Source organism: Callorhinus ursinus, unplaced genomic scaffold (genome assembly GCF_003265705.2).
Source record: "Callorhinus ursinus isolate GAN/ISIS: 27379988/994484 unplaced genomic scaffold, GSC_fseal_2.0 scaffold10, whole genome shotgun sequence".
Taxonomy (NCBI): Eukaryota; Metazoa; Chordata; class Mammalia; order Carnivora; family Otariidae; genus Callorhinus; species Callorhinus ursinus.
The window spans coordinates 12,176,701-12,194,450 of NW_027397072.1; the positions used below are offsets into that span (position 1 = coordinate 12,176,701).

Sequence of the window (17,750 nt, forward strand, 5' to 3'; positions counted from 1 at the left end):
AAACAACTCAAATGACCACTAAAGAAAGAATGAACAAAATGTAGTATATCCACACAACGGAATACTGTGCAGCCATAAAAGGGAATGAAGCACTGATGCATGCTACAACTTGGATGAACCTCCAAAATATTATGCTAAATGAAAGAAACCAGATACAAAAGGCCACATATGGTATGATTCCATTTATATGAAACAGAATAGGTAAATCCATAGAAAGAGAACAGACTAGTAGCTGCCAAGAGCTGGAGGGAGGAAGAACAGGGAGTGACAACCTAATTAATAGGTATGAGGTTTCCTTTTGGGGTGATGAAAATATCCTAGAACTAGATCCTGGTGATGGTTGGTTGCACAACACCGTGAATGTACTCAATGCAAGTGAACTGAATACTTTAAGATGGTTAATGGTTGATTTTATACTATATGAATTTTTCCTTAAGAGAAAAAGGCAAAGAGGAGTACTGTTTTGTCAAGGTTAAAAATTTTCCTACCAGAACTTCTGAGTAGCTAAAGCCATTAGTGATGACCTAGCTTCGTATCTCCCAATATTTACACCAAAAAAAAAAAAAAAAAAACCAAGGGAAAACATGAAGTGCCTGGCTGGCTCAGTAAGTAGAGCATGCAATTCTTGGTCCCAGGGTCATGAGTTCAAGCCTCATGTTGGGTGCAGAGATTACAGGACAGACAGAAAGACAGAAAAAGATAAATAAATCTATGTGGAAACCATGCCCTCAGGCACGCCTCGGTGGCTCAGTCATTTGGGCATCTGCATTTGGCTCAGGTCATGATCTCAGGGTCCTGGGCTCAAGCCCCAACTCAGGCTCCCTGCTCAGCGGGGAGCCTTGCTTCTCCCTCTCTCTCTGTCCCTCCAACTACTCGTGCTCTCTCACTCTCAAATAAATTAAAAAAAAAAATCTTAAAAAAAAGTGCCCTCAGCTTAACTTGAAGACAGAAGATAACCCAAACTTCAAAATAATTTTAAGTAGAAAAATAAAAATCACCAAATCCCAGGTGTCATCTCCACTGCTCCTGCCAACTCCCACCTCCCCATGACACTCACTACAAGGCCTGGTGGTGAGCCAAAGCAGACTGTAAAAATACTGCAGGGCCCAGGAAGGAAAGACAAGGGAAGGCAGCAAAGGGATCTGACATTTATCTAAAAACATTGTCAAAATTATAATCTAAGAAAGCTTGCCAGAAATTGAAAAAGATCTGAATTTATACACTGAAAGAGCCAATGGGGGTACCTGAGAAAATTAACCCCCAAAAAATCAACTCCAAGAAAAACCCAGGAAAGCTATTAAATTTCACACAAAGATAACAAAAATCCTCAAGGCACTCTAAGCAAAATGGCCAAATAACATTTGTATGTTATTTCTGTTTCCCTTTGTAGGGAAAATGATTTAACATAAGTGAGAATTTTCAAATTCCACAGGCAAAGCAAAGCAATAACAGAATAGTGGCTTTTCTTTAAGTTCAATGAAAGAAATGGTAAGCTAAGGATTTTATCTCCAGACATGTTTTCCTTCAAATATCCAGGCTATAGGAAAACAATTTTGAACATAAAAGAACTGAAGGAACTCTTTACCTATGAGACCTTCTCAAAACATCTACTAAAAGAGAGGCACCTGGCTAGCTCAGCCAGTAGAGCACGCAGCGAGCTCTTGATCTCGGGGTGGTGAGTTCAAGCCCCACGTTGGGTGCAGAGATTACTTAAAAATAAAATCTTAAAAAACAAAAACAAAAACAAACCACATCTACTAGAAGATAATTTCATCCAACCAAGAGATAAGTGGGAACATTTCGACAAAAGAAGTAACAGCATTCTGAAAAAGAAATGGACATCGAAGGCTAAAGAAAGGTAAGGATGAGAGTAGAAATTAACGTGCAAATATTACACGTTTTGTCAAAGTAGCAATAACACAACTTAAAAAGGGAAGAGAACAGAAAGGGAAAAAGGAAAATAAACTGATTTTTGTAAAAGCAATTAGTAGGGATTAAAGAATACCAATAGGAGTGCCTGGGTGGCTCAGTCAGTTAATCGTCTGCCTTCGGCTCAGGTCATGATCCCGGGGTCCTGGGATGGAGCCCTGCCTCGGGCTCCCTGCTCGGCAGGGAGTCTTGCTTCTCCCTCTCCCTCTGCCCCTCCCCCCACTCGTGTTTTCTGTTGCTCTCTTGCTCTCTCTCAAATAAATAAAAATCTTTTTTGAAAGAGAGAAAGACAGACAAACTACCAATAAAACTGATAAACTGGTAAAATATTGGAGGGCAATGATAACATCAAAATGATAGTTTCAGTGAAATGATGGAGGTAAATTCCCACACAAGTGAATTCGAATTCAAGAGAGAAAAGAAAGAAGTGTAAACAAATACAGACAGCTCTCGAACATGTTGAAGAAAGGGAAATAAATGGGGGTGGTAGCAGGATTTAGTGGGGTCTAAATCCCCCGAAACCAAATGAAACAAAATGGTTTTTAATGATGGAAAAATAAAACCATGTTGTATGCTGATAAATCTAATCGACAGCAAAATTCATGAGGCAGGAAAAATATCCTTCAGTAAGCAAGAATGTGAGATCTGGTGGACAAACAGACAGGTTGGCCTTAGCCAGCACAAAGACAGTTCATCTGTAAAAACAAGAGAAAAGGTACCGTGTACAGACAGATGGAGGGAAGGAGTGGGATCTTATGGAAATAGTCCTCCGATTATTTCTATTTTCTGAGGGAAATGGGATTTCTCAGGGAAACAGGATTCCAAAATGCCCGTGTTCTCTCCACAAAAACATCCTTTACCCAGAAAGCAGCAACAGCAATAACATAAAAATTAGTCCTGTTCATTTTTACATATTTTCTACAATTCTGATCTTAAAAATACAAACAGGTAGTAATAATGAACACTATAGATCATTTTATGGCTTACCAAGGGCCTTCACATACATTAGCTCGTTTGACTGTGGCAAAAGCCTTACTACACAAGTGTAAGTGATGAACTAGGATTCCAATCCCAGACTTCTGACTCCCACGTATGGGTTCTTTCCTTTCTCCCAGTTCCTGGATTCAAACCTGCTATCTATTACAGCTTACTGCCCTTATTTGTGGACATAGCTGTAATACTCCTATACAGTAAAACCCCTTGAGGGATGCTACCTTCCGATTCCTAATACCCAGAGCAGTGATTCAATGTTGAACAAATGAATAAATAAAACTATCTCACATTAATTTGGAAACTTTGGTCAATGCACATATTGAATCTTGCATAGTCGTTTTTTACAACCTAGCAGCCTTGTGAGAGACGAGAATGTATGTGTCAGCAGCATTTTTCGTCAATATCCACCCCAACATAATAGCAACCTTAAACAAACACCTTCAATGAGGACAATATCTGCCACCTGACGAAAGGAATTAATCCTGTAATTCAAATTACTTCGAGGCAGGAGCAGGCTATGTAGAATGACTGTAAGTTTAGCGGCAAGACACATTTAAGAGCCACTAATGTAATTAAAATACACTTGCAGCATTTGAAGAAATTAATCATACAGCCAAGCATTCGATTTGCAATTTAATGTTTTTCCCCACTTATTCTGTCCGTGAACAGGCAATTTTCTTCTAAGAGACTGCAATCCCAGAGCTTCAGCTGGAGAAGGAAGGACCATAGCAAATCAGATTCCAATACTTCAGTGAGGAGCAAAGTGAAAGCACAAGAGAATTCAAAGAAGCCAAGGTGAAGAAAGGTTTCATGGTATGTGACCATATTCTGTGACTCTTCCTTTCCCAGACCATTCTGTCACAAACACGCTTGATTATCTGTACTGAAACGGACTTTCACCGTTTGCCTACTTCATCTCTCCTTGTATTCTCCACACTTACCTGCTTTTTTCTTTTTTTTTTCCCCCTCAACCTTTAATTTTGACAAATTTCATAGCTAAGGAGAAGCTGAAGTGAATGTACAACAAAACACCAATATGCCTTTTGCTTGGGTTCACCAGTTATTACCGCTTTGCCACACTTGCTTTATCTCTGTGTGTGTATACACATCTTTTAAACTATGGGTTTTAACTGGGGCGCCTGGCTGGCTCGGTCGAGGAGCGTGCAACTCTTCATCTTGGGGTTATGCGTTCAAGCCCTGTGTTGGGTGTAGAGATTACTTAAATAAAACTTAAAAATTATGTTTTTGACTAAACCATTTAAAAATAAGTTGCAGACATCACACTTAGATTCAAGAGCCAAAACGGTTTCAAACTCTTTCCAAGATTTGCCCTGGGAGATCTCACAGAGAAAACTACAAGCTGGGTATGAATTAAATCAGAAAGAGAAACAGGACTAACTTCCTGCAGAAACGAAATAATATGTTTAATATGTATAAGCAACTCCTACCTCTTTATGAATTATGGGATAATCATCATAGATAAATCTGACGGTACCACTGATCTGTATATAACTTCCTATGGGGAGCGAGGGAAGGTACTCAACAGAGTCTAGAAGATCCGTTCCACCTGTGTTCCCCTATTTTTAGTCCTGGGGTCTTGGGCTCCTTATCTGTGAAGTATGGCCACTAACACTTAGTCTGGACTCCTCCCTGCATCCTGCAGGAGGAGGCTGTACCTAGAATGGGTAGAGGGATAATGCATGGAAGGAAAAAGACAAAGCACAGTCCTCGACTATAAATTCATGCAGAAATACAAACTGTTAGAAGGTCTAGTAGCATATAAACCACTACATTGAGCTAATTAAAAAAAAAAAAAAGAATGACTTTGTTGGGTTAAATTCACAATCACGTACTTCAAAACATGCCAAAAGCTAAAGAAAAAAAAAAGAATGGAAGCTTACAATAATTGCTTAAGATTTCTTTTTAAAAGTACTTCTTCATTATTTCCTTTTTAACACCAAACCTTTAACCATTCATGGTTTTACAGGATTATTTTAAAATCAGTGCATTTTAGAACAGAAATAACAGGACAAATACATTCACTACAGGAAAAAACAACATAACACATTCACTTATGTTGTGTTTCCCTTTAATTTCTTGGTTTCTTCCTCACTTGAAACGTATCTGAGCGTCCACTACATGTAAGGCAGTGTGCTAAGCACAGGATGCATAATTGTGATCAAGTGCTTGATTTCCTGCAATTTACATAAGTAAACAATATGTAGGGTGCCAATACAGCAGAGAAATTAGTATTCACGAATATCTCATTTTTCTTGCCTTTCTGGACACGTGGAAAAACTATTTCCCAGGCCTGTTGAAGGTAGGAAGGGCCATGTGATTAGTTAGAACACATGAACTGTGAGCACAGGTAATGTTAGTTCTGGTTTGAAAAGTTCCACCTCTTAACCCCCTCCTCCCCCTCCTATATACTGAGACACTGGAATCTCAAAGGTCACCAACCTGTGTGGATTCTTTAACCATCACTTGGAACAAACTGTCCAGGAGAGTCATGGCACCAAGAACAGGCTTTGCCACAAATAAGGAATGAATTGTTATACAGTAACCCATGTCAGGAGTTTTCATCTGTTTATCGGACGGTTTTATTATCACAGCAGAACCTAGCCTGTACAGACTATTACAGCACACCAGAGTGCTCTGCTACAGAACAAAGGAATGAACGGCTGGGTAAATCATCCAGGTGAACGCAGACCAAAATATTAGCAAGTGTACCATGGTGGTAAAGAACTTGAACAGGGGGAACCTGTGCTGGAGTTTGTGCTCCGATTCTGCTACTTACAAGCTTGGCAACCCAGGGAAGTTACTTAATTACTCTGTACTCTCCTCACTAATAGACAGGCTAGTAATGATACCTACCTCAAAAAGTCAGTGAGAATTAAGTGAGCTAATACGCACAGCCGCTCAGAACAGTTGCCAGCCCATAAAAAGTGCTGAATAAACATTAATGTCTAAATAAGCAAATGCAAGTAATAGGACTACTGTTAGGTTCTTTCTCTAATATCTGCCAATACTGTTAATAAAAATGAGACCAAGTTAAACAAAAAAACACTTTAGATAAATTTGATATTTGAAAGAAGTACTAAAATTTCACATGAAGTCACTTTCCTCATTTAAGACAAAGTATTTCCTCCTGTCCTGCCTGAGACCTACTCGCAAAGTGAAATGCCGTGACTAATACTTACGGCAGTGACTCTGTCTCCACCATCAGTAACCTGCTTATAATAAGGCGATCCCGAAAGAACTCTCCAGGCAGACAGGCCATAGCGAGAAGCTTTTGACATGCCCACTTCAGCAGTTTCACATCCACCAACCAGCAAAAGTCTAAAAAAACACAGAAAAATAGAAAGAACTGATAAATTGCAGTCTGAATAAGAGGACATCAAAACAAGGAGAGCAGAAACAGTCACCTTCACAAAGAAAACTAAAGTAAAATTACTATACACTAAACCTAGAAGTTCAACATTTTAGAAGAAACCACCAAAAGAAAAGCAGATGGTTTTTCAATTAGAATTTCACCTTCACTTACAGAGGAAGGCTTAAACACTCAAGCCCCTGAAATCCGGATGGGAATTTTAAGAAGAGTAAAAAGGTTTTAAGGTTGACCACGGAACAGTGAAGAAACTGTTATCAACACCAGTAAACTTTAACACACAGGTCTGTCACCACACCCAGGTATGTATGTATTCGTTAGAGCAGTGGGTTATACACACTTACAGATGTTTTAGCAAGGACAGTTGGGAGCGCCCTGGATAGGACAGCACTCTACAGTCTAACTACACTGAAACAAGACTATGTAGTAGTTTAGATGTGCATTATGATGTGTTTACTTTACTGTTTGCTCTACTTCATTAGCAATTAGAGGTGAGGTACCAACAGAGCAAACAGTCTAACATATACTAAAAGTTCAAAGTCTGTGTGACACTACACAAACTAAGTTGATTAATAATAAAACCCAGTCATGACTTTTTATTGAAGTATAAATGATACATAACATTATATTAGTTCAGGTGTATGACATAATAATTCGAAATTTGTATATATTGTGAAATGATCCCCACAATAAGTCTAGCTAATATCTGTCCCATACATAGTTACAAGAAAAAAAAATTTTTTTCCTGTGACGAAAGCTTTTAAGATCTACTCTCTTAGAAATTTTGAAATCCATGGGGTGCCTGGGTGGCTCAGTTGGTTAAGAGACTGCCTTCGGCGCAGGTCATGATCCTGGAGTCCCAGGATCGAGCCCCACATCGGGCTCCCTGCTCACCAGGGAGTCTGCTTCTCCCTCTGACCCTCCCCCCTCTCATGCGCTCTCTCTCTCTCTCTCAAATGAAATCTTTAAAAAAAAAAAAGAATTTTGAAATACGCAACACAGTATTTTTAACTAGAGTCACCACAAACAGTCATGATTTTTAAAGTCATGTTCACTAAATCTGGCAGGGAACTATATAATAGGTATTATAATCATCTGTCTAAAAAAGAGAAAAGTTTGAAAGTAAAGTTCTGATATATTAAAGGAAGCACTACAATTACCAGTGAATTATTTTTGTTCCCAATGACAATAAGGCAATATAGTAGGAGAAGAGCTAGGCCACAGGTTTCATTGGTCTTGTGCATATAGTGCGCCCCTAACGTGAACTATCACTGTCCCAAATGACAGAAAACAATTATCAAGCTCCTTTTAAAGCAAAACACATAGTATTGTTATCACTATGCTCCCATTTTATCAGAAAGAAGATGCACTCCATCACACAAATAAGTCATTACCTTTTTCTAGACCATGTTCATGGTAAAACCAAAACTTAAAAAACTTTAGTTTCTGCATAGAAATTGGAAGGTAAAAGAAAACAACACTTCATAAGACTCTCTAGTGTTGGCATATCAAAAGGATTTACTTAAAAGTAATCCAAAACAGGTGGGTGGAGGAAGAGCTGGGGATATCTATGAAACAAGATTGGCCACGAAATGATTGTTGAAACTGAATGACAGGCACAAAGGAGTCAATATACTATCGTCTCTATGAACAGGCTTCAAATATTCCACAAAGAAATTTTTTTTCAAAAGTCAATTTGTTTAAACACACACAACACACACAATTCCGGAAGCGCCTGGCTTGGCTCAACTGGTGGAGCATGCATGCAACTCTTGATCTTGGAGTCATGAGTTCAAGCCCCACATTGGGCATAGAGATTACTTAAAAAAAAAAAAAAAAAAGTCCTCTGAATAAATAGAAAAAAACAGGCAATTTTGAATATCTACATTTCTGAATTTAATCTCAATGGTTTTCCAAACAGGAAATATGCGATTCATAAAGCATGTCTTTAAAATTAGTAACCTATAATTATAATAAAAATAAAAACACTGTTAGAGAATTCAACAAATCCCTAAAAGGCCAGGATAAAGCAGATCCTGATAACTAATTTTCCTCGGCTCAATGTACAACATATATATTTATATTAACAATATAATTCTTTTCTCCAAGGGACTGGACATTATTTTTTAATCTGCACTACCATGTCAAGGAGGGGCACATCTAATTTTCAGATTAAAAAAGTGTATGTGGGGGCGCCTGGGTGGCTCAGTCGGTTAAGCGGCTGCCTTCGGCTCAGGTCATGATCCTGGGGTCCTGGGATCGAGCCCCGCGTCGGGCTCCCTGCTCAGCACAGAGCCTTCTTCTCCCTCTCTGCCTGCCTCTCTGCTTACTTGTGCTCTCTCTCTCTCTGTCAAATAAAATAAAATCTTTAAAAAAAAAAAAAAGTGTATGTGGCTTTTGGCTTGGCAGAAGTAAAGGTGCAACTCTCTGCAGTCATCCAGAATCCGGATTCAGTCTCCCATGCCACCTAAGTTTGATCCCAATGAGATATACCTGAGGTGCACCGGAGGCAAAGTCGGTGCCACGTCCGTCCTGGCCCTGGAGATCAGCCCCCTGGGTTTGTCTCCAAAAAAGTTGGTAATAACATTGTTAGTTATCAACCAGTAATTAGAAGGGTCTAAGGATGACAGTGAAACGGACTGTTCAGGACAGGCCCAGATTGAAATGGTACCTTGTGCCTCTGCCCTGATTATCAAAGCCCTCAAGGAAATACCAAGAGACAGAAAGAAGTAGAAAAATATTAACACAGCGGAAATATCACTTTTGATGAGATTGTCAACACTGCCCGACTGATGCGGCACCATTCCTTAGCCAGAAAACTCTCTGGAACCATTAAAGAGGTTCTGGAAACTGCCCAATTTGTGGGCTGCAGTGTTGATGGTCAGCACCCTCGTGATACCATAGATGACATCAACAGTGACCACCCCATGACATCCATAGATGACATCAACAGTGGTGCAGTGGAATGTCCCACTAGTTAAGAGCTACAAAGGAAAATATTTCAAAAAGGATTATTTGACCAAAAAATACATATATATATATACATACATACATATGTATAGAACTAAGTCGCCTGACTACTGAAGGAGACACAAAGCTCACCAAAATTTCCGATTTCTTATCCCTTGGTCTTAACACTAGAGTACACTGACTCTCTCTGATTTTTGATAAATATCATAGACAGCCATACACACATCAAATTGGCTACATGACAAACTCCATCAAGAACAAAAGAGATTCAATATCTGCTTCCAAATAATCTTTCCTCCATTAATGCCCAATTAAGGGGTAAGTGGAAAAAGAGGCAGAACGATGGCCCTAATCATGTACTGTCCTCACTAGATGGCAAAATGATGTAACTTGAATGAAAACAGTCAATGAAAAAGAGGGGAGAGAAGTCCAAGACCCAGCACAGTACACAGAATAAACGTTTCCTGAATGAATTTAAAACTCCAACTTTCTCCTTAAGTGGCACAGTGAAGGGTACTAGAGCAACTCTACTTCCCCCACCTGTCCCCATGCTAGGTTTCACCAGTAAGTACAAGAAGACGAGGCAGGGAGAAGGGGAAAGGTCATGGCCGCAGGGGTGGGCAGAAATGGGGGAAGGGGGTGACTCACTGATAAAGACCGCACTAAACAATGTTAAGCCGATAATCTGGTAAACCAAAGTATTAGGGAAACAATTTCAAAATGTTTGTGAGAGACTAAGAGCCATGAATAAAAAGAGAAAAATACCATGCTCTTTGACAAACTCTCAATACCTTAAAGATGTCAATTCTTCTAAATCTATAAATTGAATGCAATTTCAAATAAAATACCCACAGAATTTTTCGTGGAACTGAAACTGATGTGACAGAACTAGACAAATCTAAAATTTACATGGGCAGGTAGCAAGTCTAAGAAAAGCCAACTCCATTCACACTGATAATCTTTCCCTTTATGAGATGTGCTTTGTGCATCTTGACCTTGCAAATACTTCCCTGCCCTAGTGTCATTAAGACATTCTCCTTCCAATTTCACCATATCAAAATCTAAAATTTCTATCCATATAAAGATAAATCACACACCAGGGGAGTACATGAAAGTAACAGTATTAGCAAACAATTTATACAGATCTTCCACAATCAGCCCAAAAGAAAAACGGACAAAGAATTAAGCAAGTCACAAAAGGAGAAATCCAGAAGTCAATAATGCAGATTAAAACAATATAGATTTAGGGGCATCTGGCTGGCTCAGTCAGTGCAGCATGTGACTCTTGATCTTGGCACTGCGAGTTCGAGCCCCATGTTGGGCACAGAGTTTATGTTTAAAAAAAAAAAATCAGTAAAACAATACAGAGTATGTTTAAGGACACAGTTTCTCTTAAAAAGTACTGGTGAAATTGCAAATTGGAGCAATCATCTTGGAGAATGATATGACAATACCTAACAAACACATACACCTAACTATTCTAAGGAACTGTTAGAGAAATTCTTATATGGGTATATTTATTTCCTGGTAAAAGATTATTTCATGCAGCACTATTTATAATGCAGGAAAATTAGAAGTATTTTAAATGTTTACAAGGGATGGATAAATTCAGTAAGTTGTTCAGGGAAACATGCAATGTAACTACAACAGATAGATGACAGATAAATGATAGATAGATAGAAAGACTGATAGATAGGAAAGGTCACACAACAAAATCATGACACAAAGCAATGGAAGTAGGAAGTTTTGTTTGTACTACTGTCTTTTATTCATGTATGTGTATGTACACACACCCACACACCTTAAGATTTTAAGAAAATCTTAATATTTAATTCTGAGTAGTAGGTACCTAGGTGTTCATTACCTCATTCTCTCTTTAGCTTAAAAAGAGTAACATCAAGATAGAGTATCCCAAATTATGTACATAAATTTTTCTAGTTAATGAAGTCCAGGAGAGAAAATTCAGTAAATTGGCTCTAACACATAACACCAACCCACAAGTCTAGCCAAATACTGAGGTTGTTTACACATTAATGGTTATAGCTTAAGCATTCTGTGATTTACTCCTGAAAGGACTGTTAGATATTTACAGAACTTAAGTCCACAGACATACTGTACAAAATAACTTATATCATTAATGTTGTTCTGTTGCAATAATTTCCTCCATCCAGAATACTAACATGCAGAGAGAGAAGGAGATTACCTTGCCCAATAATCTTTGACCTCAAAATTTTGTGGAAGATAGGAAAATCTTGGGTCTTAGATTCCAATACCTCTGCAACAAATGTAATCTTAAGAAATGCCCTGCATCCCATTGATATTTGCTAAATGCAAACTGTGTCCTAAGCAATGAAGAATATGCTAAGCAACTGAAGAAGCTTCTTAATAAACCATTTATAATTCTTCTTGTCATCAATTTACAGTGTCACATTTAGCCTTCCCAGTTCATCAGGATCAAGCACGGTGTGGTGCTTAGGGGCACGCTTTCTGACCCTACCTTCCTTTCCTCGGATAGCCTTGGGGATAATATTGACACAAAGGAATGAAAACGAGCACAGTCCACTCCAGGGGAAAGGACACAAGCCACTACTGCACAGGACCTCTTCAGTGACCTTGGAATTAGGTACAAAGACAGCCCAAAGGGCAGATAAACAAACTGCATGGAGGAAGAGGCCGAGGAAGGCTTCCCTGGCTTAAAATCAGCAGAAAAATTTACCCTTTAAACAATTTCCCAGACAGAAAAAGAGATCAGGTAAAGAGCATCCTAAGCCAAGGGAACTCAATGCAAAGAACAGACTCTAGTTTGTAAAATGGTGTGCTTGGAGAACAATAAACACAGTGCGTGCTTCTAGCCTATAAAAGAAAAAGCAGGAGGAGCGGGAGACAAAGTTCCAAGGGGGCCTTAACATTACAAAATGGTTTGTCTTGCTCCCTTCTTGGGCACTTATCACCTTCTCCCTCTATACTGGGACAGTTATTTAAATCATGCCTCCATTAGAAAACTTGGAGCCACTTGGGCACAGAGATTCTATCTGTATTCTTCACAGCATTTACCACAATTGCTCCACTCAAGAAACCTCTATCCGCGTGCTACGTGCCAAGCACTACAGGGCACAAAGATAAATAAGACACAGTCCTTGTCCTTGGCTCAACCTCCCCAGGCTTCAGCTCTCCCACCTGAGAAATGAAGGGGCTGAGCCAAATGATAGATGAACCTCTTTTCCAGCTCTGACAGTCTAAGAGTCTAAAACTCAAAGCAGGAACACAGGGATCAGACAACAAAAATAAACCGTGACTGATGGAGCCAAAAACACAAGAAGTGGTGAATTAAATGAGCAGGACTAAAGGCAGAGGCCAGAGCAGAACAAGGGGCAGTGACATAGGGGTGGTCAAAGCCATCTGAGGAAAGGGAGGTAGGGAGAGAATGTGTGTCCCTAAGCACCACACCACATGTGATCCTGAGAGAGCTAAATGGGACACTACAAATTATTTCCAACAAGAATTACAAATGGGGACGCCTCGGTGGCTCAGTCGTTAAGCGTCTGCCTTCGGCTCAGGTCACGATCCCAGAGTCCTGGGATCGAGTCCCACCTCGGGCTCCCCGCTCCGCGGGAAGCCTGCTTCTCCCTCTCCCACTCCCCCTGCTTGTGTTCCTGCTCTCGCTGTCTCTCTGTCAAATAAATAAATAAAATAAAAAATCTAAAAAAAGAATTACAAATGGTTTAAGAAGGCTCTTCAATCTAATAATTGTTGGAAGAATCTGCCATCTAGTGGCTCAAAACTTCTTAAAGCTGAGGAAAGAAGGAAGTTTGACATACAAGGAGACACCTGTATACGCTCTGTCCATTGACCGCTGGGGTTGCAGCATACAACCCACAGAAGGGGAAGAAAGAAAAGAAACTACAGGTCTCAAAATTAAGAAGTGCCTAAGGTTGTGCCTATCAAAATAAGGGCTCAAAAACTGTTACCTACTATTTCACAGCTAGAAGACAGTGCTCTCTTGGGATAATGGAAACTATTCTCCCATTTTAATTCATTTTTAGTCTATCTTATACATTCTTTCTTTCAAAAATCTTACCACTTCAAAATTTAAAATTCTGCTTATGTCTATTTATTAGATAAAGAGCTTATAGGAAGAAAATATACATAATCGTGACTCTTACATCAGTGGTTCTCAAACACACATATGCATCAGAATCAGCTACAGTGCTTGTAAAAGCAGAAAGCTGGGCCACTCCTCCAGAGGTCTAACTCAGTAGGCCTAGGATGGAGTCCAAGAGTCCCCATTTCTAACAATCTCTCCCAATGACTCTGATGCTACCGGTACAGAACCCACATAAGAGCGCAGCTTTACATTATGCCTGAATCTATAATCTGAGCTCTGGAGGACACAGCTCACTGGAAATCAAATTATGAAGCATGACACTATTTAGTCAACACAACCTAAGAATGGCCACAGAAAACTGATTTTAATGAATGGTTAGTTGTTAAAGGCAAAACAATGAGAATTTTTCTTGGATGGGAAAAGACTGCTTAGTTTAGTAATAAAAATCATCACATTTTTCTAACAATTTAATAATTATACATTTAATGTATTTAAAACTGAGTGGTACCTGGTTATAAACTCCTTAAAATACAATCTAGAAATCAGAACCAAGAGATGCAAGGAAATCTATATATAAAGTTCAGTACTCTCTATTTTCTATCTTCTAAGCAGAATTGAACCCATACTCAAGCGGGCTGGCTGGCACAGAATAGAGGTCAGCAAACATTTTCTATAAAAAAAAAGAAAATAGGGGCATCTGGGTGGCTCAGTCAGTTAAGCGTCTGCCTTCGGCTCAGGTCGTGATCCTGGAGTCCGAGGGTCCAGTCCCGCATCAGGCTCCCTGCTCAGCAGTGAGCCTGCTTCTCCCTCTCCCTCTGCCGCTCGCCCTGCTTGTGCTCGCTCACTCTGTCAAACAAATAAAATCTTTAAAAAAAAAACAAACAAACAGAAAACACATATTTTAAGGTCTGTGGGCCATAACGGCCTCTTTCACAACTACTCTGTCACAGTACAAAAAAGCATAGATTTTTTTTTAAAGTGTCACCAAGTTCTAATAGAATTATATTTGTGGACACTTAAATTTGAATTTCATATAGTTTTCATGGGCCATAAAATATTCTTTTTTTTCAAACATTTAAAAAAATGTTAAAATCCATCCTTGGTTCACAGGTTTACACAGAAACAGGTCAGATTTGGCCCACAGGCCGTAGTTTTCCAAACCCAGGTACAGAGAAAAGCTTACTGAGCGTGAGTATCAGAAGACATGAGCTTACCACATAACAGTCATATCATCTCAGGCAAGTCTCTTAACCTCTCAGAGCTTAGTTTCTCCATCTACACAAGAGCAGTTAGGCTACCATCTTACTGAACTGTGAAGACTGAGATTCAGTAAGTATCTGGTAATCAGCAAAGACTCTAAAAATTTTCAATTATAACATTAATAACTTCAGGTTAAGTCAATTCAATGTCAATTTAAGAAATGGCTAAATGTTGTTAAGTACTGTGCTAGCAGTGTAAGAAATGCAGTGTAAGGAAACCAAATTTTCCCTGCCCCAAAGGAATTTATAGTCCCATAGGTTAATGAGAATGTAATTTCATCTAAGAAAGGTTTGAAAAAACCTGTTTCAGGCCTTCCATTCATACAGTTCTTCAGCCTGAGCTCTTACATTTTAATTCTTCCAAACTCAAGCTTTCATTCATTTACTCAATATTTATTGAGCACCCTACGCACCAGGCTGCATTCTAAACACTGAAAATAGAGCTACAAATAACACAGATAAAGTTCCTGCCCTCGTGAAGTTTGCATTCCAGTGCATCAGGACTGCTTTTTCCCTTTTTCATGTTTTGACAAAGCCAAGTAAATGTTAACAACTGAACCAAAATTTACTGATATTCCAGCCAAAGCACTGCAATCAGCACTGACAATCATGCTAAGATAAGGTACAGATAAATGAGAGGAATTAAAAAAAAAAAAAAAGGAGAAATGAAAAGTACAAATATCTTGAAGAACAAAAGCATTTTGATCTATATTTTGGTATAAAAATAGTAATTATTGCTTAAGAGCTTGATGAAACTTACCAATAAAACTATCTATGCCTTGAGAAAGGGGAACCCTTCTACACTGTTGGTGGGAATGCAAGCTGGTGCAACCACTCTGGAAAACAGTATGGAGGTTCCTCAAACAGTTGAAATTAGAGCTACCGTTCGATCCAGCAATTGCACTACTGGGTATTTACCCCAAAGATACAAATGTAGGGACCCGAAGGGGTACGTGTACCCCAATGTTTATAGCAGCAATGTCCACAATAGCCAAACTGTGGAAAGAGCCAAGATGCCCATCGACAGATGAATGGATAAAGAAGATGTGGTATATATACACAATGGAATATTATGCAGCCATCAAAAGGAATGAGATCTTGCCATTTGCAACGACGTGGATGGAACTGGAGGGTGTTATGCTGAGTGAAATAAGTCAATCAGAGAAAGACATGTATCACATGACCTCACTGATATGAGGAATTCCTAATCTCAGGAAACAAACTGAGTGTTACTGGAGTGGTTGGGGGTGGGAGGGATGGGGTGGCTGGGTGATAGACATTGGGGAGGGTATGTGCTACGGTGAGCACTGTGAATTGTGCAAGACTGTTGAATCACAGATCTGTACTTCTGAAACAAATAACGCAACATATTTTAAGAAAAAAGAAAAAGAAGAAGATAACAGGAGAGGAAGAAAAGGGGAGTATGTCAGAGGGGGAGACGAACCATGAGAGATGATGGACTCTGAAAAACAAACTGAGGGTTCTAGAGGGGAGGGGGGAGGGGGATGGGTTATCCTGGTGATGGGTATTGAGGAGGGCACGTTCTGCATGGAGCACTGGGTGTTATGAACAAACAATGAATCATGGAACACTGCACCAAAAACTAATGATGTAATATATGGTGATTAACATAACAATAAAAAAATAAAAAAAAAACAACTATCTATGCCTTTATTGTTTAAAAAAAAAGGCATTTTGGGAACTATAAGAATGTATATAGGTCTAGAGTTATCCAGAACAGGAGTCAGTAAACTACAGACCTGGGCACCCAGCACTTCTCAATCCAGTATTCTAAGCAGCCATAACTATGGAAAGGAGATGACTCATCAAATGAAATTAGTCATTATCCTTCATTAGGGCAACTTCAAAAGCAAGGATATCTTCTTATTAACTTTATTTAATCTTTCAAAGTCTTAGCACAGGGTTCTCAAGTGGGGGAATCAGAATCCCCTACAGAGCCTTTTAACAAACAGATGCTACAATCCCATCCTATACCTTACCTGATCAAGCCTTTAACAGTACAGCTTAGGTATGCATATTTTAAAATTTTTTTCCAATAGGTGATTCTGGTGTCCATACCTTGTTAAGAACTGCAAGCCTGGTAAGCAGAATGTCCATAGAAATACTAATTAACAAGTTAACTTAGATTTCCCAGAGGTCTTTGACCCTGTTTCCTTCCCTCAACCCACAGCTGATGCCAACGATCATCTGAAGACTTAATTGCCTTCCAATCCTCAGGATGGATTTAAGCAACACCACTGCAAAAGCCTAGTATGTTCAGCATCCTCCCATCTGGTCCATCCCAGGTCTACCCTGGATCCTGATTTCAGAACTACCCAGGTTCTGAAACCAAATTCATCTTCAACTCAATTAGTTCAATTATTAAAATCTTTCTCAAACTTGTTTTCCCAGGAAAAGAAGTTTGGTCTTTGAACCCTTACTGTGGCCCGCCAAGTATCCCCAGCAATGGGTCTGTCTCTAATGCCTGCTACTGAACTCCCTACCGCAATTTTCCTCTGTTAAACACTGTCCGTAGTTTATACCAGACCTTGTAGGTACTTGAGCAGCTTACTAAAACCATATACTATCTGTGCCTGGCGCAATGCCAGCAAATGGTTCAGAAAGAATGACTTACCTTGAAATTACACAACTCATAAGCAGAACCAAGAACAGAATTCAGATCTCCTGTCCCCTAAGCCAGTACACATTCTATTAGGTCAGAAACATTTTTTTTTAATTTTCTATTTGTCCATAAAACATAATTAAACATCACTCCTTCATTCTTATAAAATGAGCTAACCTCAAGAGTCTTCTTTCAGCTCTCTACTCCCAAAGGGAATGCACAATAGCTAGCATCGCTCCAGGTAGAAGAAAAAATTCAATCTGGCCCTAGTTACTTCCTAAAATTGCATTTCCGTAAATCTTTGCAGAGGAATTGTAGAGTAGTCCTTATAACCAGAGGGTGGGGGGTATAAACAAAGTACAAAATATCTTGCCTAAGATGAATGAACTGCACTGATATATAAAGTTACATCAGCTGGGTAATAGGTAGATTTGTTATACTGGTCACTGAATTTCTGTGTATGCTTGAACATTTCCATAATAA

At 39.2% G+C, this 17,750-nt stretch overlaps 1 protein-coding gene across 3 annotated transcripts in view; it reads right to left on the bottom strand.

Annotated features, from left to right (window-relative positions):
• Positions 1 to 17,750, bottom strand: part of NBAS (NBAS subunit of NRZ tethering complex) — a 358,882-nt gene that overhangs the window by 304,577 nt on the left and 36,555 nt on the right. For all 3 annotated transcript variants that reach the window (XM_073897011.1, XM_025867764.2, XM_073897012.1), the window contains one exon: positions 6,123 to 6,261. In XM_073897011.1, the coding sequence (XP_073753112.1) occupies positions 6,123 to 6,261 (139 nt within the window). The remainder of the gene's footprint in view (positions 1 to 6,122; positions 6,262 to 17,750) is intronic.